The sequence below is a fragment of the Phascolarctos cinereus genome, unplaced genomic scaffold (assembly GCF_003287225.1).
Source record: "Phascolarctos cinereus isolate Bilbo 61053 unplaced genomic scaffold, phaCin_HiC Scaffold_5;HRSCAF=322, whole genome shotgun sequence".
Classification (NCBI taxonomy): Eukaryota; Metazoa; Chordata; class Mammalia; order Diprotodontia; family Phascolarctidae; genus Phascolarctos; species Phascolarctos cinereus.
Genome location: NW_027555958.1, coordinates 175212293 through 175239540, shown reverse-complemented (window position 1 = coordinate 175239540; position 27248 = coordinate 175212293). Strand labels below are relative to the sequence as shown.

The window sequence follows — 27248 nt, the reverse complement described above, 5'->3', positions numbered from 1 at the left end:
CCTCGAAAGTACACATTATTAAAGTCTATTAAAGTCTGTATTTAGTAGCATTACTAATGTGCCTTTTGGGAAATTATTACAATGAGGCAGCATCAGTCTTTCACAAAATTCCAATTGTTTAATATTCCTTTCCTGATCTCCAATCCTCATGTCTATTTTTAGCTGTAATCAGACCTCTTCCAGAACGGCATAATCCTATCCTACGGCTGTCACAACAAACTATTTGTGGCAGTGGAATGGAAAAAGTAAAGAGGGAAGCAGATATTGTTCATTTTACCAAATAAATTTTTTCATAACTCATCTCACCAATTTCTACTATTCTAATTAACAGGCATTCTGTGATCACTATGACGTGATATGACACTTTATCTCACTGGCTAGACTTCAATGGTGCAATTAGCTGCTTATATTTGTACCTAATTGAGACTAGCCTTTCAAGACATTGCTACCTTCCTTAAATGTGAGGGATAGTAAAAAGTTAGAAAATTCTCTCTTCTCTCGCTCTCTCTCTCCCCCATATATATCCACACACACATTTTAAAACAAAAGAAGAAATAGTGGCTGATCAAGCAAATCTAAATAATTTTAATTCACATGTAAATCATGCTTTTTCTCAGAGGAAAAATTATCTTGGAAAAACATCTGAGGAACAGAATCTGAGGGCAGTGAGGTGGTGCAGTGGATAGAACACTGGGTCTGGAGTCAGGATAGACTTAAGTTCACATCCAATCTCAGACACTTATTGGCTATGTGACTGTTGACAATTCACTCAACTTCTGCTTGCCTCAGTTTCCTCCACTGTGAAATGGGGATAAAATAATAGCCCCTACTTCACACAATGCTTGGCATACTGTAGGTGCCATATAAATATTAACTATTATTATTTGTGAATTGGTTTCGATTGACCAAAAGAAGCCTTTTTGCTTCTCTATCAATTCGACTCTAAGAATTCTAAAAATATTGTTGTTTGGTTTCTCTTATTTTCCTTAAAAAAGTTAGTAATAAGAGGAATGCAAATCAAAACAACATTGAGGGTTCTGCTCACATGCAGCAAATTCGAAAGAATCACAAAAGATGGGAATAGTCAATGTTAGAGGAGTTGTGAAAAGACAAGCACATTCATATACAATTGGTGGAGCTGTGAATTGGTCCAACTTTTCCAGAAAGCAATTGGTAATTACATTAAAAACATAACTAAAATGTTTGTACTCTTCAACGCAAAGATCATAATGCTAAGCATTTGTCCCAAGCAAGTCAAAGATAAAAAAATCCCATATACATCAAAAATATTTATAAAAACACTTTTTGTAAAATGAAGAACTGGAAACAAAGATATCTATCAATTAGAGAATGGCTACAAAATTGCTTTATATGACTATAATTTCATTACTGCACTGTAAAAGTTATGAATATGAATAAAAAAGAGAAGTGTATGACTTGTATGAACTAATGATGCAAATCAAAGAAAGAAGAATTTGGAAAACATCCTTATCTGGAAAATGATGGAAATGGATTCAATAAACTCTAAATCTACAATCCTATGAACCTATACAATGACCACAACCATGTAAGTGGATAGAACAACAGAACAACAACAAAAATTGAAATGGAATGATAACTAATTTTGATAACCAAGCTGGACACGAAAGAGAAGATATGAGAATGCACATCCCTTTTTTTTCGGGGTGGGCGGTGGCCAGCGGGATATGGGTGTGGGGCACTGTATACAATGTTGGATTTGTCTGATGTGTTAGTTTTGCTAAACTTTTTATTTTTCCTTTTTTTTTGTTTTTTTACCTTTTTTGATAAGGCAATTGGGGTTAAGTGACTTGCCCAGGGTCAAACAGCAAGTGTCATATGTCTGAGGCCAGATTTGAACTCAGGTCCTCCTGACTCCAAGTTTGGAGCTCTATCCACTGTGCCTCCTAGCTGCCCCTTATTTTTCCTTTTTAAAATATTCTTCATTATAAGTACTCATTCTCTGATAGGAAAATGGGGGGTGGGATATATTGGGAAATGTAGGTAATATTAAAAAAAAGACATATATAAAAATTTAAATCAGTAACCAATGATATCTATGCATTACAGCACAAAGCTCCCTGAAAAAAAATGTCCTTTTTTGTGGCCAAGGCCTTTAACTTTCTTGATGTAGGGAATTATGGATAAGGCAGTTCCCTCTATTAATTCAGATAAACAATTATTCCACAATTTTGAGTCTGAGGGTTGTCTGGGGGCACTAAGAAGCTGAGTAACTTTTCCAAGGGTCACACATTTAGCATGTGTTAGAGGCAGTCTTCAAACGCAGGTTTTCCTAATTTTGGAGGAGGGCTTTCCATTCATATCATGCATAGTAAGCAATCAGATTTTTTTTTCTTTTTAAATTAGAATTAGGGTGGAAATCATAGTGGCAAAAGTCACTTGTGGCTTATCGTGAGATACATCATTCTATTTAAGAAGAAAAAAACTCCAACAAGTACTTAGTTACTCAAATTAATAAGCTAGGTGGGAATGAAACCTATCAATCACATATTCCCACCAAGTCCAGATTTCCTACTGTTTGGACTGAAAAGTTATAGAGGGCAGACAGGCAGGGAGAATCTTTAATTTTCAACTAAAATAAACAAATAATAGATTAATGAGTTAAGACGGGAAGTCTTTCCCATTTTGTATCTACACATGTTTATACAGATTGAAAGTGCACAGGATTTGGAGTTGGAGGGCCTGGGTTTAAATCCCAGCTCTGTTATTTACTACCACTGTGGTCTGGCAACTTCTCTGAAAAACAAGTTGGGGTGGGCGGGGAGAGTGAGGAGGGGCAGGACACTGGTCGATTCGATTTCAGAGGCCTCCTCTAGCTCCATAGGGTATGATTCTATGATCAATCAAGGCAGAATGGCATCTAACAATATACATTAGGCATTGTCTATCCTGAAAAGAAAGGGACACACCCACCCACACACACACACACACACACACACACTCAAGACCACAGACAATTCAAATATGGAACAGAAAATATGGGAAATGGTGACAATGACGGTTTTTACTTTGCCTTAGCAACCACTTGCAGCAATGAAAAAAAGTCATACTATACAAAAGGGCATCAAATACTCAAAGGATCTCTTTAATTATAGGTTCACAGATTCAGAGCTAGAAGGAACTGTGGAGTCAATCTAGTCCAACCCTCTTGTTTACACACGAGGTTTAGAGAAGTCAAGTCACTTGCCCAGTGTCATACAGATTGTATATAGCAGAGCTTGGATTAGAACCCAGATCTTTTGGCCTCAAAGCCTCTTTCCTCTTCTCCACGCTGCCCTTCATATTATAGATTTGTTGTATTTATTAGTTTGTTTAAAACCTTTATATTATTTACTATATAGTCCATTCAAAAGTTCCATATCCATTTGGAGTGTAAAAATACACAAAACAAAACTGTAGGAGATAAAAAGACCCTTGTTCTATTCTTATCTAAAGCTCTCAAAACAGGAAAGAAGAAAAACAGTGGTAAGAAGTTAATTTCAGGTGAGAAACAGAAACTTTGACTCATAAAAACCACTCAAAATTGTATGATTATGCTTTCTTTTCAAAGGAGTCCTTTGGTCACTGGACCAAATCACTGGATTGATCACTGGAATCTTAATGTGAAACGGTTGCTGAAAAGGCCAATTTGGAAACAGGAGCCCTTTCCACTCCACATATATACTAACTCTCACCTCTGGTCAGCAGTTGCCACCACTATTCCAAGGGCCTATTTGTTGGCTATAGCCGTGTATCTTAAACACAAAATTAATTTAACAGTCTGACTGAGACAGAACCTTCTATATGTCTCCGTATAGTGTTAGAACAAACAAAAACAACTCTAGATACTTGTGGTGTTTCTTTCCAGATCTGATTTTTAACTTAAGAGTGTTTACCGTGTCTCCTCCCTGTAGGCCACCTCCACCCGTTCGTTGAGGAGACTTGCAAGTATACAAGACAAGGTTCTGGTCAGTGTCCAGATGAATGACCCAAAGACTAACCTCATGTTAGAGCCTTATTTTCTATTCAGTAACAGGCCAGAGAAACCTGCCTTTCAAAAAGCAGGGAACAAGGTCTGTTGCAAACACCTCTTACTGTGAAATTCTGAAGTGTGTCGAGCACTAAGGTGACACCCACTGAAACGTGCAGCTCTTGCCTGAGCTGAAAAGGAAGGTAGTACCTTCAGACTGAAACAGATTTCTCCTTTTCATTATATTTTACATTTCTTAATCTCATCTTGAATATGGTTTCCTTATGGCAGAGCTGAATGTATATTCAAAAAAAATTCTTCCTAACTCTTCTCAGTAAGTCTATAAATACTGTGTATACATAGCATGTGTGTATATGTATGTGTATGTACATACATACATATATGTAAATTTTCCATTACATCTCTTAAAATCACCTCCTCCTTATAAAAGTAGCCTTACCTTTGAATACAAAGGCACCTACACATAGTAGGTACATGGTGAATTCTGTTGTTATTTTTTAAAATTTGTGTTCTTGAACCTGTTTGGGAGGGTGGAGAAGTCTTCTTTTTTTTCCCCTGTAAAACTTTCCTGATTCTCATAACTTGAAGCACATGATACATCTTGAATTTTGACTCCTCATTCTCCATATGTCATATGCTCAACATAACTCAATTTACATGAAGCTTAGGTGCTACATCTGCCTCATAGCAATAATAATCTTTCAAAAGTCACAAGTTCTTTTTTGCCTGAAGAACTACCCAAATTTTTTTTAAAAAAGAATGAGGGCAGTTACTCCTTCAAGAGAAAAGACTAAATTGATGGTGGTCATATCATAATGGCTAAGGGCAGCTGGCATTTAGGGTATGGATCTCTTCTGACCTTGTTAATAGCAGGACTACCAAATGCAAGACAGACCTACTGTGGTCTATTTCTGGAAGGAAGAGAAATAATACCTTTATGTTACAGGATGAAACTTTAATTTGATTCATTCTGAGGGAGTAGAATCAAAGGGCAGCAACATTTCTCAAAATGTTGGGAAGTTTAAGTATTTCTCAAATACTCATAAAATGTACACGTTATTGATATGTATCTCTTTCTATAGATAATAGATGATTCAAGTCTATGTATCCAGTCCTGCCTTCTATCCTAATCTCACACCTGCTCTTCCAAACACTAGTGCCCATCCCACGAATATCTCAAACTTTAAATATGCCCTCAGACTAAATATCACCATTTCCCTGAAAATGCTCTCTTCTTCCATACTTTGGAAAATGTTATTTTTCCTTGTTACCAGGCTAAAAAACTTGGGAGTCACCTTCAATTTTTCTTGCTTTCTTACCTCTTACACTCAATTAGTCTCAAGTCAGACATCTTTTCTACTTGAACCTCTTCCCATTTCCATTGCTAGTAGCCTTGTTAAGGATCTCATTATGACCTTCTTCCTGGCCTACTGCAATCCCCTTTTAATCAGATTTTCTACCTCTAGTCTTTATCCTGTACAATCTAACCCACTGTTACTGTCACCTTATTCTTTCTGGTACACAAACCTACCATAGGATCTCAAAGTTGGAAGGGACCTCAGATGACATCTAGTCTAGTTCTACTCAATGCACAAATTCCACTAACAACATTCCCTTACAAGTAGCCATGTCATTTCCCTGCAAAAAAAAATAGGTAAGAATGATGACCACAGTTCAGGAAGCACTGGTTGCACTGTTCCCTCCACCTAGAATGCTCTTTCCTCTCGTTTCTGTCTGTTGAACTCTTACCCACACTCCAAGGCCCAGCTCAGATGCCACCTCCTCCATTAAGCCTTCCTTAATTCCCCCCCCTTCCCTTATTTCTAGCTATGTATGAGCAATCACTCCATCCTATGATTTCCCATAATACTTGGTCTCTACTTCTTTTGTTACACTTCACAACTCTATATTGATGTAGGGAATTATGGATAAGGCAGTTCCCTCTATTAATTCAGATAAACAATTAGCAAAAAACATACATTCTCATGTCTTTATATAAGCTCTGGTGCTTAGGGCAGTGCCTTACACACAGTGCTTGATGGACACATTAAGTGACTAGTATAAGCATAAATGTAAAATCATATTATGAATTGCTTTGGCATTTTAGTATTGTTGATAAAGCTAATGCACAAGAAAGTCACAGCTGTTTATTTTTCTTCATACAAAGTGACACGTTTTTGCAGCACCAAAAATGTCTAGTTCTACAGCAGACGATCATTGAAATTTACTGGGAAAGTTTTATCTATGAATCACGAAAATTTTTCCTTCTATAACTTGCAACCTGGCCGTTCCCTTTGGAACCATTTACAACAGAGGAATAAACAAAGAGCTGATTTTGAGGCCTTCTCCCTCGCTGAAACAAAGGGTAGAGTGGGAAAGACAAATGCTCAATTTGGAAAGATCTAGCTATTCAATTATATTTTAAATGGTACAGGGCAGCTCTGCCAACCTGAATGTTCAATGGAAGAAAATGTCTTACACACTGATCCTGGTTTCCCAGAAAAATGTCTAAGGATATAAATGCCTTAATAACCCACATTCATATTCATTTGTATCATCATCACTATTACAGTGTGTAAATTCTTCGAGGAGAAGCACAATTTCCTTTCTGTCTTTTTATTCTTGGACCCTTATCCAATGTAGAGAATTAACAAATGCTTGCTGATTTAGTTTACAGATAGCATTTTTTTTTTGGAGCACGTGAAAAAGAAATCAAGATAACTACCTGATTTTATCACTAAGTAAGGAAGGTGAAAGAAAAATATGAAAGAAGAGAAAGTTGTTAGTAATTGGTTATCTGGAGTTGTTACTGCTGCTAGCAGCTCTTTACGAAATACTTTATTTATGACAGCCCTATGGCAAAGATGGTGCAAGTATTATCATATCCATTTTACAGATGAGAAAATGAAGGCCCAGAGAAATGAGGTGAATGGCTAATAAGTGTTGGAACTAGGATTCAAATGTAGGCATTCTTATTTCAACTCTAGTACTCTGTCATTACATTACACTTTTCACCTGAGAAAGTGAACTACTTTGAACCTTGCATTAAAAATATGGTTCTAAACAATGGAAAAAAGAAGAGAGATTTAAAAAAATAGATTCTGAGCAAGGCAGTGACATCCATCCATCTTTAAGTCACAAGAAGAGATTTTATCCTACTTCATTTGATGCAACAGCCCTTAGCCAAAAGAAAAAGTCTGACTCAACTTCATTTGTCTGTAATAGGAAAGAATCTCCTTATGACAGTTCTCAAGAGCATTCACTTTTACTGGGGGTAGTTTGGGGTGGGGAATGGTTCTGGATTCGTTGGGTGGAAAAAACTGTCCTCAAACTCAGGGCAACATGTGACACATACACCTTCAAGAGAAAATTCAACTGTTAAGTAATTAAGTATAAATTTTGAGAGGCAGATAACAGTACTCTTCTAAAGATATGTTTTCTAAAAAAACATAGTATCCATGTGCTAGGATTGTTCTCTTGAAATACTGAATAAGCAAAAATATTTCATCACTTTAAGCTCATATTGTATTCCCAGGAAAAATCTTATCCTTTTTTTTAATGGTCTACAATTTAGCTGTGACATTTTCTTAAGAATACAAACCACCACAATTCTTTTCTTTCTTATATCACAAGACACATATGTATGTAATAAGCCAAACCTGGAAATATATTCATTTTCCTTATATAACAAGGACATTGTACTCTCAGAATCGACAATATTGAAATTGTTGTGTTCTAAGCACATGACACAAAATTGTAGCATATTTTCAGCAGCCATTGCCCCCAAAGTAATAGGTTTCTCTCTCTCTCTCTCTCTCTCTCTCTCTCTCTCTCTCTCTCTCTCTCTCTCTCTCTCTCTCTCTCTCTCTCTCTCTCTCTCTCTCCCTCTTCCCCTATATACACACATGACAAAACCTTTTCTTATTTAGGCTACTGTCCAAACATCTTAAGAATATGATATTAATAAAATTATAGCATCTTAAGGTCCAGAAAAAGCTTTTATGACAAGAACCCTGTGGATAAGTTAGTGTATTAAGATTTCCCCATTTTACAGACGAGCAAAGTGAAGCTCTGAAAGTGTAAATAACCTGCCCCAGAGTCACATAGCTAGTATTTGAGGTAGAACTCTAATCCAGGTGTTTTCACTCTAAGTGCAATGCTCTTCTCCTACAACATTCTGGTAAACTGGTTAACATGCAAATTCATTATGAAGATATTCACAAAGGGGGGAAATTATTTCCTGGACCCTCAATTATTAATTTTTCTCACATACCACCCTCCCAGTTGCCCTACAAATAGCTGTAGGAATAGAAACCAGGATTTGTGATTTTGTGAGTAATGCCATCTTGTCTTTGCTGCCTCTACCAAAACCAGCTGGCTACCTGTATAGCTGAATACCGGCAGAGCTAGCCAAATATAACATTCAGAAAAGCAGTCAGGGTTTCCCAATTCAACTATAATGAATTCTGCTTTACTTCGTATTTGTAAAAGATAGCTTTTAAGTTCTACCAAAACCACAGGGCCAGATCTCATTCTAAATCTCTGTAGTAGCCCCTAAAGCCTAGTTTTTTTTTCTTATAGCAGGCTGTCTCTTCATTCTTGCTAAGCCCCTTTCTCCTTCACAGAGCTAACTCCCCTCTTCTAGATTCTTCTAGGACCTTCCATTCTACAAATTTTCATCTCACAAGCAACCTCACTGATGGGAGCCACCCTGAGGCACAGGGAAAACCAAACAGATGCATACTCAAGTATCCCACACACAACTGAAGTGGTAACTGAGAGCCTGTTTACTAGCTTGGGCAGGTGGGAGGCCTTTTGACCATGCAACCAAGGTGTGAACTCCCTAGAGTGTAATCCTGTCCCACTAGAGTTCTCATTGTCTCCTGGGTAACTATGATTCCTCATGACTCCTTGCCCCCTCTCCCCTTATTCTCTTCCTCACGTCTCTTTGCGTGAGGTAAAATAAGCCTACAATAAAGGCTTATTGCTTTTAGCATCACTTGGCTGGTTTGCTTCTTCAGTGGAAATCTCCAATTCCTGAAAAAGCATTTGTAACAGAGTAGAACATTGTTCAGATGATAACAGTGAAGCTGGGCTGGCATGGGTAGGGAAACAGCCATTCTAGTTACATAATGCATATTTACGGTAAATCTACAAATGTTCTCAACTTTTTATTAATAAACCTATTTTTTTTTTAAATCAAGGGTTACCACTTGCATAATTAAGTTACATAGGTACTTTATATTCTGGCTAACACCCTTCTAATTATGGAATATTTCTCTCGGATGTCGTCTTCACTGCCACTTTGTTTGTTGTGTCTGTGTGTGTACATGCACATACCAGGCAGAGCTATTTCAAAGATTTTTTTCTGATATTGTGACCTAAGGTATCTTTAGAACAGTTTCAAAAATCTCCTCTCGGTTTCTGCTCCCTGCCAACAAAAGCCATAAAAGATTCCTGCCTACAAAAGTAAGACATCACATTTTGCTGAAAAAAGACACCCACTCTGCCACTCAGCTTCCTGGGATACAGAAGTACACCCACCTAGACTCCTTGATAACATTTCTGAGGAGTCTGGTTTCCAGCTGTTTGTCAACAGAGAATCCCTGACATCAGAGTCTGAGCTGCTCTGGAGCTACTCAGAGGAAGCTGACACACTGAACCGAGTTGTTCAGGATTCTTCCCAAGTGCTCCTTTTGCTTTTCAGTACACAAATCTCTTAAGCAATAAAGGACAAGATTTGTAATACAGGGCTCCTGCCAAGACCCTCTGGGGAAATGGCTGCCAAGCTTCTAGTATTTCAACAGGGAATTTAGAAGAGGCTGTTTAGAGTTAAAAGTCTTGAATCTGGAGAAAGAATTCAGCACCAAAGTTCCTTCAAGACCTGGGACCCGAACTTGCTCTTTCTACCTAATTCAGATACGGCTGGACTAGTGGGGGGCAGGAAACACTTCATAAGAAACCTTAGTCAAGAGAAAGGCAATGTAATCACTGATCATACAGTACTACAGTTTCAGTGTCTCTCTCACCTTTTCAAAAGCATTCAAGCAAAAACCATATGGCTTTCCTGGCACTTCAGAAGACTCAGCAAATAAGACTGTCTGAGAAATCGAAAGGGACACCTGAAAATGACCCTTTTCATGATTAACAGGATATTTCAGAGGTAGTGTCCTAGTTAAATTAGGATGTAAGCTCCTTGACCACAGGAGCTGTTTTATTTGTACATCTGTAAGAGTGACTGTAGGCAATAGGTGGTTAATAAATTCTTGTTGATTGACTGAGTTACTGAAATTAGGTTTGCAGAGTCTAAACAGCTAAATCCCTGAGGTCTCAGGTTCTTATTGCTGTCCCAAAGAGTGCTTAAGTGTCAGTCATGGTGAAATGACTTAACTGTCCATCCCCCATAGAGAGTCACCATATCTAGAGAAGTGAAGTACCCTAACGAAGAAGACCTTTGGAAATGCTGTTATTTCACATTAAAATCTCCTGCTATCAATATCCTGCCACTGCTCTTAAGAGGCACCAGTAAGTACATAGTACATCTGTGATTTGTGTCAATGGTTCCTGCCAAGGTATCAATTCAGATAGGCTACTGTCTGCCTGGTCATGCCCTAATATAAGGACTGCTGACCTGGCGAATACAAATCAAAGAACATTCTTCTCACCCAAAGATCTCTAACAGGAAGAACAAAATTTTCACACCCTGGAAAATCATTTCTATCTTTGGAAGATCAAAGTAGCACAAGGAAATGAAGGCATGTGTACTCAGTGCAAAAGGCACCTCTTACCTTGTACATGTTGCATGGACTGGATCAAGGGGTTGGACATGTCACAGAGTGTGGCAGCTCTTGATCATTCTTCTCTTCTCCAGAATCCTCACTTTCTGAATCGGAGACCTCCACTGAGAGCCAAAAAAGAATACAATAACACAACATTCAGTGAGTACTTCACGGTTAATAATAATTCTCATTATTGACATTTACCTTAAGCTTTAAGGTTTGCAAAGGACTTCACAAACATTAGCTCATTAGAGCATCACAAAAACCAAGTAAAGTAGGTACTGATCTGGTCAAACTCCAAAGTGCTAAGGCCATAAAACAAGGTGGTATAAGTGGGCATAGAATTAGTCAGCATCTACTCGCAAAGACTATAAGCCTATACCAAAAACAAAACAAAACAAAACAAAACACCCTGGGAAAAGCAACTGAAATCTAATTCTATGGACTTGGAACAAGAAAATCCCTTAGAGAGCAGCTGGTCTAACCTTCTTCAGTCATATTCCTGGAAGCTAAGATGCTAATGAATTTCAAGGTTTTAAATTTGAACTATCTATGAAATTTAAACTAACTCAGAACACATGATTACAAAGCTTGTCCACGCATATTGCATGAATGTCAGAATCACATACAGACTCATTTTTTCATTCGACAACAATACTTCATTATTCAAAAAACATTCATTCAACACACTTTTTATTAAGCCATTAGAGAATTAATCCATGGTCCCTACCTTCATACAGGAGAATAATAAAGGAGAACAAGAATGATATGTTCATTGGATAACCTTACCCACATCCAATGACTCCATTACTCCTCACTATATACCCCTGTTTGCACTAAACTAATTTGTGTCTTTTTAAAAATTTCTTTAAAAATTTGTATCTTTTTATAGATTGCTCTCTAAGTATTCTGTTTTTTCCCCTACAAATGTTGGTCATGAATTTCCAACTACATTGACCTTAATTGATTGTTTATTTCATGTCACCCAGAGTTTAGTTTAGGACTTTGTACACAATGAGGAAAGAAACACAATGCTGGTGACTGCTGCAGTCTGCCTTTCAGAGCAAAGCACAGAAAAGAAATTCTTAGAATGATCAGAGAGAGGCTACTGGCTCGTTATCATCCCCTAGCATCTTCCATCCTGCTTCAACAACAACAATAAAGTAATTTATAATGAAGTCAATATTCCCAGTGCTTTCAATCAATCATCAAACGTTATGAAGTACCTACTATGTGCTGGGCATTGTGCTAAGAACCAGGGACATAAAAAGAGGCAAAAGTGTTGCTGTTCTCAAGGAGCTTACAATCTAATGGGGGAGACAACATGCAAACAAATATTTACAAAGCAAGCAAAGTGCAAGAAAAATATGAAATAATTAAGAGAGAAAAGGCACTAGAATTAAGAGGAGTTGGGGAAAGCTTCCTTCAGAAGAAGGGATTTCACAGTTGGGACTTAACAGAAGCCAGAAAAGTCAGTAGGCAGTGCAGAGAAAGGAATGCTCCATCCAGAGAAAATGCTAGGAGCTGAGAGATGGAGTGTCTTTTTCTTGAAAAGGCCAGAAGGTCAATGTTGGTAGATTAAAAAGCTTATGTCAGAGGGTAACTTTCTAGGAGACACAGGATTTAAGAACTAGAAAGGACCTCATTTTACAAATGGGGAAACTGAGAAACAGTGACTTGCCACAGATCACCCAGGAAATATAAGTGTCAGAGGCAGGACTTGGACCAGGTTCTTTGACTCCACATCTGGTGCTCTGTCCAATACGGCACAGAAAACAGAATGTATTTGGTAACTGCACAAAATTGTGTTCTGTTGACTGAAAGTGTTTTATACAATTATCCCTTCCACATCAAGACTTTCACCATTATGGTTTCAATATATTGCAGGTTGGCAGAAGAAATCAAATAGGAGTTTTTTGGGAGTTTTATAAATATAGCAAATGACATACAAAGGCCAGTAGACAACACAGAAAAAGTTTAGAATCTCAGAAATGCATAAAATAAATGTATAGTATAATAACCCAAATTTTACAATAAGGTACTGTAAACACCTCATAAAAGAAAAAGACAAAATTCAGACTTCTTCTCTGGTACAAAGGAAGTGCCAAAAAATTTTATGTGGATTTTCCAGATCATGGGGGAAAGGCCCTTTATTCATCGCTATGGTTATAGAATGACCTGGAGAAGAAAATCCCTATAACAGACCCATTTTTAAAATATGTTGCTTAGTCTGAAGGTCACACACAAAGCACAAAAAGGAAATCCACTGCCTACAAAAGACAACAATCTAGAAAACAGACTAGTTGTAAGTTAGGACCAGTCATCAACCAAAGCATCTGTTGGACAGACAACAGAAAAGACTGGCCTTATTCTTCGAAGTACTTTCAACCTCTTTCTAAACAGTACAAGTCTGGCTGTTTTATAGCCAAGTCCATATGTAGAGTCTCCTAGAAGAACGTATAGCTTCAAAATGAGGCAGTCTTAAACGGAAAGAATTTACATCCTCTTGGTACTGAATAAATGCAGAGTACAAACGTGCATCAGGCTAGGTTCTAGGAACTCAGCCTTAATATGTGTGATTTCCATTCTTCAGATCCTGGTGGAGGTGGTTTTACTGGTATCAATTAGGCTTCTACTGTTGTCAGTATCAGACTCCAGAAGTATTAACTCACATTTAATTCACTTCTAGAGGTGGGTGGTAAAAGGAAAAGCTAGGTAAGCAGAAGGAGGCAAGGGTTAGTGTAGGAAGAGGAAATAAGAGAAGGGGTGAAAATAAAAGGTCAAGGTTACTGGGAAAGCAGAGGGAAATGGGTAAATTAGAAAATAGACTGTATACAGAGATTATGTATAGAGATATACCTACTACCTCCTCACATCAGAAGAACACCGTGGGAGTTACGGCAAGGCAATAAATAAGGAATTCCTTGTTCATTTCTACTACTCAACATTCAGAAGCTTCTGCAAGAAAGCTTCTCCTGAGACACAGACACACCGATGTAAAGTCAGAAATGGTCTCACCTGCTACCTACAATCACCTACCACCTACCATACAGAAATGATAAAATTCTTCATCAGGATTATGTGGATGTCTTCTGTGCTAGAGGTATGGAGAGAAAGGTATGTCTACCTGAATGAATAAATGAATCAAGGGCTTGCCATGTACAATGCACTGTGCTATTCAGACATTCCTGCTCTCACAAGAGCTCACATTCTAATAAGAGAGACAACACATATGGAAAGTTTCAGCTGTGAATCAAAAAAAGTCCCATGATCCTTAGGGAACAGTGGCAAATTAGGAGTAAAACCTTTTTAATGTCACTTCCACTAATACAATCATGTCATTTCTGATGCTCGGCCATTTGATAGCGCTGTCTGGGAGGAAACTGATACCATCAAGGCTCCTATATGTCTCTGCCTGTTGGTACCAGATGGTTAGAAGTTGTTGCTGGTGGTGTGAGGAAGATGGGCACCTTTTCTACAATTATTCCTGCCCTAAATGATGGCTGTGGGGCCAGGCTAGAAGCAGGTCTGGTGATTTATGGGGCATTGCTATTCCCAAGGTTCTTGAGTTTAGAGTCCTAGGCTCACCTTATCATGGTTTAAGGGGAAACTGTGGTTAAGATGGTGGTGGTTTCACGTGTCAAGCACAAACTTTCTGGTTTTTTCCCTAGGGCACCTCACTGCTTTTAGACTGGATTATCTATCCCTTAAGCAACACTGGTTAGCAATTCTCTCCTAATCAGAAGGCACAAAGGACCAAGGGTTCTTTTCTCATATATTGGGACTTTGTTCCTTGTGACACTTGTAATTATGGCACAAGAGAGGCAGGTGAGAGCATTACAAAATATACAAACATATACGCACACTGATATAAAGACTTTATATATATGAGGGTAAGGACTAGACCCATGATTTTATTGGCATAGGAAAACTCCCTGGCCAAGAAACTTTCTCTACCAATCAATGCAATTAGGCACAATCTCTGCAATCTATATTCTTAGAGAGGTGCCTAGAACATAGAGATTAAATGACTTGCCCAGGGTCATACAGCCAATATGTGTCACAAGCAGTGCATGAATTCAGGTCTTCCTTGTTTTGAGGCCATCTCTCAATCTCTCTCTCTCTCTCTCTCTCTCTCTCTCTCTCTCTCTCTCTCTCTCACACACACACACACACACACACACACACACACGCAATCTCCACTTACGCTTAATGTTACAAGGCAATAAATTCCAGTATAAAAGGCAGTAAATGATGGTATAGCCACAAAATGGGTTTAGTTGTAAACAAACAAACAAAAATTAAATCATTCCAGTGCCTCCTGTTTCTCAGGGTGTGTTTTCTATCCTTTCCTCCTGAAATTCGGGCAGAGAGAGAAGGAAGAGTGCTCCTTGTTTTTTTTTTTCCACCATTTTTCTCTCTCACTCTCTAAGGTGAGCTAGAAGTATAGCTGCTGATCTTCAATGGCTTTGGGGTCCCTACTATACTAAAAAATTGGTCACCCCAAAGGGCACTGACCTAAAAGACAGAATTAATTAAATTTAACAAACATTTGTTAACTACCTACTATGTGGAGACACTTGACTGGACTGTACATGACGTCTGCTCTAATAATGTTCAAGGCTATGTCCTGACTTTGACATTATTCCACCAAAATTGTGTTTAAAAAGTAATAGGACATCCGAGTTTAGGGGAGTCATACACATCATCTTATCCAATTCCCTCATTTGTCAATTAGAGATTGCATTTGTTAATGACATAATGCTAGGAGGAACAACTAATACAGTGGATGACAGAATCAGGATCCAAAAGGTTGGAACGGTGAATTAAAACTAATCAAATGAAATACAAAAAGGATAAATGCAAAGTCATGTACCTGGGTTCAAAGGATCAACTGTCCAAGTACAAATGGGACAGACATAGGTAGAAAGTTCACATGAAGAAGACTTAGGGATTTTAGTGGATTTGAGCTCAGTCAATAGTGTGATGTGAAACCAAGAGAGCAAATTAGATTCAATTCAAGAAACAGTTAATCAGCACTGCAATATGTAGAGAGCTATTTTGGATGCTGGAAATATAAAGACGGGAAAAACATTCACAGTACCTACCCTCAGAGAGCTTATATTCTGCAAAGGGATATAAAATGTACACAGATAATTAAAAGCAATGCATATACAAAGTAATACAAGTAATTTCAAGAGATAGAAAGTACTAATTTAATTTTTGATACTTTTATGGACATGTATTCTATTTGGAGATTTGAGTGTCTCTTCAGTGACGTAAATTACATTCACACATTTTTATCTGGTGCTAGCCTTGTCCAGGTCCTCCCATAATTCTTTCACAGGGGTCCCCCCCGAAGTGATAGAGGCCCTCCTCTCCATCTGTTAGATGGACTCTTCAACTGTCATCTCATGTTTGCTACATGAGTGGCTTTTATCTTAGCAGACACTAATAGAAGTAGAGTGTGTAGCATAGTACAGGGGGGACCATTACATGAGTTGCCCTAGGCACTTTGATTAAGATAATATCAAATTCAACAGTTCAACAGAATAAACACTTATCAAGTGCCTACAGATGAATAGGATCCAGGGCTAGATTCTGGTGGATACAGAAATGAAAAATGACTTGGCCTCTATCCTCAAGGAGCTTGTAATCTAATTGGAGGCTATGAAATGTACAGAAAAAAGTAACATTAAGGACGATGCATTAGGAGTAGTGGAGAGATTTAGGAAAGACATATAAAAAAATTTCAGGAGGGTAAAACAATTTTAAAATGTCCAGGGTGCTGGAGGTAAAAGTCCCGTCATGCTCTGCCTTCTGTCTGACCACATATGGAGTACTGCATCCAGGTCTAAGCATGATATTTTAGAAGGTACACTGACAAGCTGGAATGTGCACTGAGGAGAGCAGGGTAGTGAGGAAATGTGAAGCCGTGTCATACCAATACTAGCTGAAGAAATGGGAGAAGAATATACATGACTTAGGAGGAAAATGATAGCAGTCTTCAAATGCTTTGAAGGGCTGTCATGGGGAAGAAGGATCAGACCTGTTCTGTTGATCCCAGAGGTCAGAACTAAGACCAATGGGGAAGTTGTTAAGAGACAAATTTTGACTTAACATGGGGATAAGATTTTCTAATATTAAAACTGACTCAAAATGGAATGGGTTGCCTGGGAAGGTAGTGAGTTCTCTGTCACAGAAGTCCTTGAGTAGCTAGGTGACCATATTTTGGGGCTATTGAAAGTGAAATTCATAATTTGTCAAATCTAATGGCCTTTTTCAATCCTTAATCTTTCTTGACTTCTCTGCAGCCTTTGAGACTGCTGATCATCCTCTTCTCCTCGAGACTCCTTTCTAGATTTTTGTGCCACTATTCTTTCCTGGTTCACTTTCTAGCTATCTGACCATTCCTTCTTAACCTCCTTTGGTGGATCTTCATCCAGGTCATTCCTGCTAACTGGTATCCCTCATGCATAAAATGTCCCTCCTTTTCATCTTCTACCTCCTGGAGTCCCTGGCTTCCTCCTGTCTTGTACAGAAAATCTTTCCCAATCCCTCTCAATTTTCACACCTTCCATCTGTTGATTACTTCCAATTTATATTTGTATGTTGTCTCCTCCATTAGATTGCGAGCTCCTTGAGAGTAGGGACTATCTTTTATCTTTCTTAGTATCCTCAGCACTTAGCACAATGCCTGGAACACATTAGATGCTTAATAAATGTTTATTGATTGATACTGCTTGGCACATAGCAGATGCTTAATAAATGTTTACTGATCAGTTGACTGATTTGGAAAGGAACTCAGTTACATGACTTCTGGAGTCCCCTCCAACACTACAGTTCTATGATCCAATGAAATTGAGGTCCAGAGAAATTAAGTTGCCTCCTTCAAGTGTCAAAGCCGACTGCATTAAAATTCAAAAATTCAGATTGTCCTAAACTAGAATACAAATCTACAATCAATCAATTTATGTTTCATTAACAGCCAGAAACTTCTCTCCACAAGCACTGATTAAGTCATTTGAGAATTAATATTCAGAACTGTGGTAAATGTAGACAGACAAATACGATAGCTCCCTTTCACAGCCAAACTTCTAGAGAAGTTTTATCCTTTTCCATTTTGGGAAAAGTATGACTGTTTTACAGTCAAATCCACACATGCAGTAATTTTACATTATTCTTGGAAGCGTCCTTTAATTCTGATTCTTTGGAGATGTTACTATTCCATGATTTGTAGCCACACACCATCACTAGAAGAATGGCGATGTTAAAAAGCTGGGCTTCTGTTTCAGGGAGGAGTGCTTAGACTCCTTGTACTTGTCAAGTAAAAGCATTGCACAGTCTCCTAAAGGCAAGCCATCCCACTCTCTTCGTCCTATTCAATTCTGGACACGAACACCCACAATTCATGTCCTATCTATTTATCTAATGTGTATATACATATATATGTCTATGTATGCGTATATATAGATATAGCTACACACACACACACACACACACACACACACACACACACACACACACACGGTCCAACTCTTATCACATCCATCCAATGGCAGATTAAGTCTGGACAACAGAGATTCTTCCTCCACTTCTTCCCCAGCCTCCCACCCCTCCTCACAGCCCACCTGGATTAACTGTTAGGCTGAACTCTTTTGGGCAACTAGATCTTGTATAAGAAGTTCCGCCATTCTAGGGCTTCATGTAATCAGCATAATGCCATCCACAAATAGGAACCTATGAAGGGCCTTACCCTCTACAGAGAATGTCTCTTCCTTTTAGATTCTGTGCTGGAATTCTCCAGGGCAATGATAAATACCTTTAGTGAACACACACACACACACACACACACACACACACCACACACACACAATCTCCCTGTTTTATGCCTTTCTTGCTATTTATAATTGAACAAAGTCATGGGTTATTGAATTTTTCAAGGAATCTTGTATGATGTTATAAAAGAATTCTTCGTACAATTTTAACATATTCATGGGAGACACCCTGTTGGAGGAAAGCTTTTAACATTGTGCTCTACTGAATCACAACAGTCAGCAGACAATAAGCACAGCAAGGTGTCTTGTACTCTTCGTACCTCTTAGTCAACTCTATGACTGTAAAGACGTGGCATGCTGTAGAATACTGTTTGCAAAAGCCTGCTTTACTCCATTCTCATATTTTCATCAAGGATGCCCTTCCTATGTGTGTAGATTATGATAAATATTTTATGGAGGTGACAAAATAAGCTTCTGACTACCATACACACACATCATCATCACCACCATCCTCCTCCTGATCCAGATAAAGAAAGGTAACTAGATTATCAAACAGAAGATCGAGGCCCTTTGCCTTTCTCAATGGAAAAAATTATCTTACAGGTTCATAAATTTCCTTTGTTGTTGTTCGGTCATTTCTCAGTCGTGTCTGACTCTTCCTGATCCTGTCTGGAGTTTTCTTGGCAAAGATACTAGAATGGTTTGCCATTTCCTTCTCCAGGTCATTTGACACATGAAGAAACTGAGGTAAACAGTGCTAAGTGACTTGCTCAGGGTCACACAGCTAGTATGTGTGAGGGTGGATGTGAACGCAAGACTTCCTGACTCCAGGCCCAGCACTCTATCCACTGCACCACCTAGCTGCCCTCAATGGGTTCCACCATATTATTGATGATCATATTTTAAAAAGCATAAAGTTAAAACTCTTAAATCACAATTTATAAAGGCCAGGTACAAGATGCTATATTGGGCTGACTTTGTGCAAATGTGTGTGGGTGGGTTGGGGGGGGTCTTAACAGCTCAAAGCTCTAGGCATTTATACACAAATTAACATTTGATTCCCATTTAGCCAATTCTGATTGGGAAAAAAAAAAAGCTCCTCTCCTTTTCTTCTGGGACAAAAGCTTACCTAACCCTGTTCAACTTATCCTTGTTCCTTCAATTTTATAATGAAAGATAAATTCAATTTCAATTTAATAAACATGTGACATTTCTAAAGATCACTACAGTCCCCCAAACAATTTTAGTTTCCTTCTTTCCTGCCAGATTTTGAGGAGATAGTCCAGCAATCACACTTCCTGGGACCTCTATAGAAAATTGAATTAAATATTAGGGGAAAACTAGTAGGTCATCCATTGACACGAGCGCAGTTGACACCAAGGATACACTAGGCACACATTTCCCTCAAGAGAGGACACGGAATCTTGACTGTGAAAAGTTCAGGACAAAGTTAGTTAATGTAGAGACTTTGTAGAATCATGAGAGGATAAGCTATAGCACTGAAGTATGATCTCAAATGAAGTGGGTTTGTGGTGGTGGTGGTGTTTGTTTTTGAGAGCAGAAACTTGTATGCTTCGTGGACTAATATTAAGTCCCATGCCTAGTTCTTTGTGGGCAGAAAAATGTGTTTCTTTAGGTCCACAGAATAAAGTCATACTGGGATAGCAAACCTCTACCTCAGGACTTGTATTCTTGTTCCATTTTCTCTAGGATTCCATACATGGGTGTCACCTGGCTTTTAACTCCAACTGAGAGAAGCCTGAATAGGGTCTTATGCTCTGTGCAATGAATAGCACATTGTTGGTAATTACATAGTAAGTGCTCTCTATAACAAAACAAGGGAGTGCTCACTAGAGAAATTTTGATAGAGAGCTCAATGGTTGTCTGGGCTTGACAAATCTGTCCTGTGATAGAAAAGCACAGACCAGTAAGTATATCTATCAAAATTATCAGGAAATCAAGTCTCTGACTGGGACTTCAAATCTATATTTCTAGTTTTGTAGGAATCAATCTGCCTTAATCAGAACTTTCTTCTTATGTCTGGACAAGGAAGGGGGAAAAAAAAACATTTTTTTTGGGGGGGAGTATAGATTTTGAAGGAAAGCAAAGATGGCAAGAACCACTTTTACTAATGCCAACCAAAGAAATACCCATGGGTCACACAACTCTGGTTTGTTAGAAAGTCACTGTACTCCCGGATGGCAGAGTAGGCAGCAGCCAAAGAAAACCTTTCAAATGGCCTACATGGAGGCCTTGTCCCTGGTGGATTCCCTGATCTCATTATAGCAGCCCATGCTAGTCCTCACAAAACAAACAGAGGAAATTTATGCTTGCCGTAATGTTGCGGAAGACTCCACATTCCTTATTAATGAGAGTTCCAGCCTTCTACAATGGTGGTCACTGGCATGGGATAACTTTCCCCTTTGTCGATGGAAATAACTACATTCCCTCTTCCAGAGCCTGGATGTGAATGGCCATGACCCTGGGGAGATGCATGGTGCTCACAGCCTAGACTTTATGCCCTAGTCCCCTTGATGAAATGTTCCTATTTTGCTTATATCAACATCCCCCAGCCTCAAACTGTAGAGCCATTTCCTCTTTGGAAGCTCTGGGAAAGTATTTAGGCCTGGATTTGAAGGGTTCCACCTGTTAGGATTTGAATTCCATGACACAGATTCCTCTGTGTAACAAAAACTCAAAATACTCTAGTGGGAAAAACTTCTTCAAGCACCCTTGTCTGATTAGCTCAGCTTGGAAAGCTTTCCCAAGAACTCTCAGCCTGGGATTCTACTTTGAAGAAGTGGCAAGAGAGAAAATGCTGCTTTGTCCCCTTTGGTATGAGGTCAGAAATAACACATTGCTCAGCCAACCAAGTGCACAGAGAAAGAACGCCAAGTCAAATGGAGAGTGCTGATGGAAAACTCAAGGAGGAGGGCAGGGATAACAATGATGATAATGTTGCTGTCATAGAGGCTTCCCCCAAAAAGGACACAAAAGGTTAGCACAATCACAAGAATGAACCAATCTGCCTTGCCTTCAGTAAAATGGGGGGAAAAAAGGCATTTTGTCATCAAACGTAAAACTTTTGGCTGGTACAAGTGAACACTTTAAATACAGTATGTATTTCTGTTTAAGGCTATATTGACAAAGAGATATATAAATTTTATACTATAGTGCTAATTCTTTTAATAACAATCATGCTGATTCCTTATGGTTGAAATGTACATAATTTAATGCTAAAGGTTTGAGTGTGGTATTCCCTAATCTAAGTAATTTATGTGATTAGCTGAGTTGTAGGTGTGGAAGGGTTATCCAGATCTGTTTAAAAAGGAAAAAAAAATAATTCTCTTTTCAGCTTGAAATTCTGATGTCTCTTTTTGAAAATTCTCTCATGAGACCATGAGGAAAAAGCCAGAAAACTGAGGGCATGAAATGGGAAATAATAGCCGAAAAGACAAGATAACTGCAGCGATAATGGCCTCTATGCTGAAATGAATGTAAAAAGTGGTTATATAAAAATATTGCTATGTAAATATAGATAAGTAAATATAGAAATGTGTCATGACTCACTGTGAAAGGTTTTGTTTTCTATTTCCATTTTCCTTCTGTTCCAATATTCTCTTTTCCCTCCCCTTAGCTAGGCACACTTTCATTCATATTTCATTTAGTTTTGGCCATCAAATACGCTTTTAAATAACCCAAGTCAATTTTTCCCTATGACTCAAAAATAATTGTTTGAAAGCCACCCCTCTTGGCTTTTGCCAGATCACCTCTATGAGTCATAGGAGATTAAAAAAATAAAAAGATGAAAAAATGTGTACCTCCTAAAGAAACTCTTGGATGAGCTGTATAATTTTTTAAAGTGGTATGGTTTGGCACATGTAGGGTGTAAGACAATGAACAAAACTGAGTCACTACATTTTTAATCCTGTCTTAATTAACGTGTAGAATTCATTGGACTTTAAATACCTCAAAAGTCAAAGTTCCTGAATATTACAACAGAGAATAATTCTTGGGGCCCTCTAAGACTCTTCCTCAATTCCTCTTCAAATTAGCAGCAGCCCTAAAGTCCTTGCTTTGCTTACCACAATGAAGAGGGAACTCATAGTAATTCTCTACCACATCACTCCCTTCCCACCCTCCACCCCCATACTCATTCTCCTTTGCTCCCCTTCGGTACTGCCCCTTCTAAACAATATCTGGGAACTATTAAATGACAACAATATTTCCATTCCACCCCCCCTTCCCCTATCCCTGACTGTCTCAGTCATGTTGGTGTCAAGACAAAGCAAACTCATACTACATCACAGAGCAAACTAATTTTCTAAACACAGTCCTGTTGGTAGTTTACCGCTACTGAAACCCAATGCTGTCAACAGGGCAGTCTTTGTTTTGCACGGGCCTTGTTTTTCTCCCCCCCCCCCTTCCCTCCCCTTTCCCCTTTTCGGTCCAGGCAATCTGTTTTAAGTGACTCTCTATGCTGGCTCCACCCCACTCTGTAAACTAGACATTACCTTATACAAAAAACGAATCTACTGCATTCCTCTGTCTAGCTGCCTGAGAGCAGAATTCCTACACTCACCACCCTAAGCAACAGCAGCTTGAAAACACACACACACACACACACACACACACACACACACACACACACACACTCTCTCTCTCTCTCTCTCTCTCTCTCTCTCTCTCACTCTCTCACTCTCTCTCTCTGCCTCTCCCTCCTTTCCTTTCCCCTCCTCTTTCCTCTACCCCTCCCCACTTTTCTTTCTTCTTCTTTTTTTAAATTTCCACTGCCTCACTGTGTTTTTGTGTAAATGATCTCACATGACTCAACAAATCCATCTGCCTAGAGCAGGCCAAGTTTGGAGGCCTCCCAGGAGGGAGGAGAAGAATTGCTTTGTGGAAAGGACCTGGAGTTTTGCCCTTTCTCTGGCTCAAATTACCCGCCTGTCAGGCCTGACGGATTTGGCTAAAAATAAAAGGAAGCAGGCCGTGAAAAGCAGATGAATGAGCTCAGCAGTTCCTTAGATAACATGGGCCTGGTGTTGCCCAAAGCTCCCAAAACATACACGTCCAATGCTGGGCATGAAAGGACAGTGGGTGTCTGTATCCAGGTGAACTCGATTGTTTAAATAAACTGTTTTGGGTTGGGAAAAGCCTTGTGTTTGAGATGGTATCTAAGTGTGTATTCACACACACATACACCGCTATCTGAAAAGAGTTAAAAGTTCATTAAAAGTGTGGGGAGGGGGCTTTGCTTATTTTTGAAAATGAGATTTATAGTGTTTTCCTTGCAACTTTACCCTATTCCCCCCAACTCAGCAATCTCATGTGCCCCCCATAGACATTTTCAACCCACACATGATGTCAACCCCCCCCCCCCGCCCATGCCAGCAAAGTGCTAAAAGTCATTTGTTGTAAGTGTCTGCCCAGCGCCCGCAGTGGGTATTAAGCACTTAGGTTGGCAATGTAATGACACACTGTAACAATCTGTAATATGAGGCAGTCAGCAGAGCTCTGGCTCTGAAAGCCTTTCTCCTAACCATTAACCATATGTTTGGCTCCTTGGCTTTCTGAGCGGGTGTTCCAGCTTACCATCTGGTTCCTATCCACACAAGCAACTGTACAGCAGAGTACTTCTCTCTGGAGTTACATGTTTCTTTTCTCCCTCTCTTCCTCTCCCTTTCCTCTCTTCCTACTCCCGTCTTTCCTCCCCCCTCCCCCTCCTCTTTGAGCTCAATGGTTCCCCTAAAGAATTCTCATCATTCACCACTTTCAAAGAGAACTTTTACCTCTACTTCAATGCCTGGGAATGTACATGCACAGTAAACAATGCAGGATGCTGTTTACCCTGGGCAGAAAGCTGCACAACAAGGTCTCATCCCTTCATTTGCCCACAAAAAATATACATGAACACACCGATTAAAAGTGGCCAGGCTAGCACTTGATACAGCACATTAAAAATAGGGACATTCTTGACCGTGGTGCCCTTCACACTTCATGTTCTGGGAATTTGAGTTTTAAAACACACACACACACACACACACACACACACACACACACTCCCTTCAGCCTGTATTACGTCACTTTCACACTAGATAACATACTGACTACAAATAACAAAGTTCGCAGGATTCAGCAAATACTTCTTTCCTCAATGATTCGATCATAGGCACTTCCACCTTTCTCCCTCTCCCCCCAGGTTCTAAAGAAGAACCAAAATTGAGGGGGAGTGGGACAATACAGATCAGCAAGGAAAAGTGTCAACATTTAAGTCTTTACACTTTTTAAGGCATGCATTTTTAATGTTGTATATAGCTAATGCAATGTATACAAGCACACCAACACATAAAACACACTACAGGAGCCCTTAGAATTCTCTTACAGTATTTTGAATTACCTTTTAAGTTTAAGGTAGTAATTAATAGCAGTTCACACTTATATAGTACTTTCAATTTGACCCAGACAAGAAAGATGTCTTCACTGGCCCATTTTGCTAAAATTAGGAAACTCTGAATCTTAAAAAAAATAAAAGCATCTCTCTCTCTCTCCCTCTGTCACATACACACACATACAACCCACCACAACCTTAAGGGAAAAAATATTAAACTGTGATTAACCAAAATGTCGAGATTTTATCAACTCTGCCTAGCTAGTTTGGATCTGTCAGGGAGTATTTTTAATTCTAGGAAACAAGAATGTAGGGAAGCCCACATTCTCATGCAGGCTTTTAAAATATACTATCCATGTCTATTCCCATTTCTATATTTCAAATTGATTGTTTGTCAAGCTTCTGCCATTCTGACTACAGAAAATAGAATGACAGAAAAATGAAGCTTTGCCTTTGGAAAACTGATAGAACTGTCCACAGAAAATTCTGTTCTGATGAAATTCCACTTGTGGCTATGAAACCACTGTGTGAACCTAAGCTTGTATTGTTTTGCACCCAAGTAGTATCTAATAGAAGGGAAAAAAAGAGAAATTACCAATTTGAAACTACCTGGAATTTTTCTGCCTGGTTCTTTAGGCAGTTGAGCACTGAGAAATCTCCCTGGTATACAGTTCAAAAGAAGGCATGGATGGAGGTTCACAAAAGTCACAGCCAGGGTTTATAAAAACAACCAATTAGCATCACTCTGACTGATGTATGTGTGTATATGTGTGTGTGTTTTATTTTTAGTGTATATCAGTCTCTATTTCAAGGTATTATTCCTGTTTTAATTAAACACCTGAATTCAATTTAGCAAAGGCTTAGTGAGAGGAGATGGCAACTAAGTTAGACTTTGGGGGGGGGGAAGCTCCCTTCACTTGAGAGTCTAGCTCTGAAGCTGTGTGGTGTGATTCTGGGCAAATCAGTTTACCTCTGGAAGGGTCTCAGTTTCTTCCTCTATAAAATGAAAGGTTGTACTAGATTATCTGTAAGGCCCCTTCAAGTTCTAAATCACATGATCCTACACTATTCCGACACAGGTGGATATGGGGACAAAGTCCACTCCAGGCACGGGAAATAGGGTCCACCTTTGCAAGGCATAGAGGTGGGCAAGGGCCAGAGGAGCTCCGGGAACACTGGAAGTCAGTCCATCGTGGCAGGAACATACAGCGTGTAAAGAGTTGCAATATGAAATACGGCTGGAAAAGTTGGCTGGAAGAAGGCTGTGGAGGGCCCATGAGGCCAGGTGTGGAAGCCTGCATTTTATTTTCTAGAAAACAGTTTCTGCACAGGACAGCACGTCAGGTCTGTTGACTCTGACAGGGAGCAATGAAAAAGATGTATCAGGGAGGGGCAAAAATGGAGTCATTTGACAATAGACCAGACACAATTATAATGAGGGAAATGGTAATGTGAGCCTGAACTAGGGCCATGGCACTGAGAGTAAAAAAAAAAGGGGGGGAGGGTGGGAATGGAGTGGTTGCAAGAGGCCTGCATTAAAAGAACCATGAATCAAAACCCAGAAATAGCAATGTGAGCATGCTAAATTCTGAAATGAAACAAATCCAAATGCTATTTTTTTTTGTTTTTACTCATCAATGAACCAAACCAATGACTTCTGTTTAACAAAACAACAAAAACAAAAACCCCCCAAAAAACCCATACACCAAAAAAAGAGCAAACCAGTTCATAGTGTAACCCCACTAATACATCACGATTCCATACATTTTATTTTTTTTATATAAATTTATTTATTTTTAGTTTTCAATATTCACTTCCACAAGTTTTTGAGTTCCAAATTTCTCACCCCTCCCCCCACCCCAAGATGGCATGCATTCTGAATACCCCTTCCCCTGGTCTGCCTTCTCTTCTATCTCTTCCCCCTCCCTTCTCTTATCCCCTTCCCCTTCTATTTTCCTGTAGAGCAGGACAAACTTCTGTACCCCATTTCCTGTATTTCTTATTTCCCAGTTGCATGTGAAAACATTTTTTAAAAAACACGTGTTTTTAAAACTCTGAGTTCCAAATTTTCTCTCTTCCTCCCTCCCCACCCACCCTCATTGAAAAGGCAAGCAACTCAATATAGGTTGTACATGTGCAGTTATGCAAAACACTTCCTTAGTAGACATGTTGTGAAAAACTAACTCTATTTCCCTTAATCCTATCCTGCCCTCCCATTTATTCTATTCTTTCTTTTGACCCTGTCCCTCCTCAGAAGTATTTGCTTCTGATTACCCTCTTTCCCAATCTGC

The 27248-nt window shown here is 39.0% G+C and overlaps 1 protein-coding gene across 2 annotated transcripts in view; it reads right to left on the bottom strand.

Moving 5' to 3' along the window:
- BACH2 (BACH transcriptional regulator 2) overlaps positions 1-27248 on the bottom strand; it is a 412299-nt gene that overhangs the window by 294830 nt on the left and 90221 nt on the right. For both annotated transcript variants that reach the window (XM_020963049.2, XM_020963047.2), the window contains exon 2: positions 10798-10910. Coding sequence is in view for 1 of the 2 variants with exons in the window: in XM_020963047.2 (XP_020818706.1) it covers positions 10798-10806 (9 nt within the window). In the remaining variant the exon portion in view is untranslated. The remainder of the gene's footprint in view (positions 1-10797; positions 10911-27248) is intronic.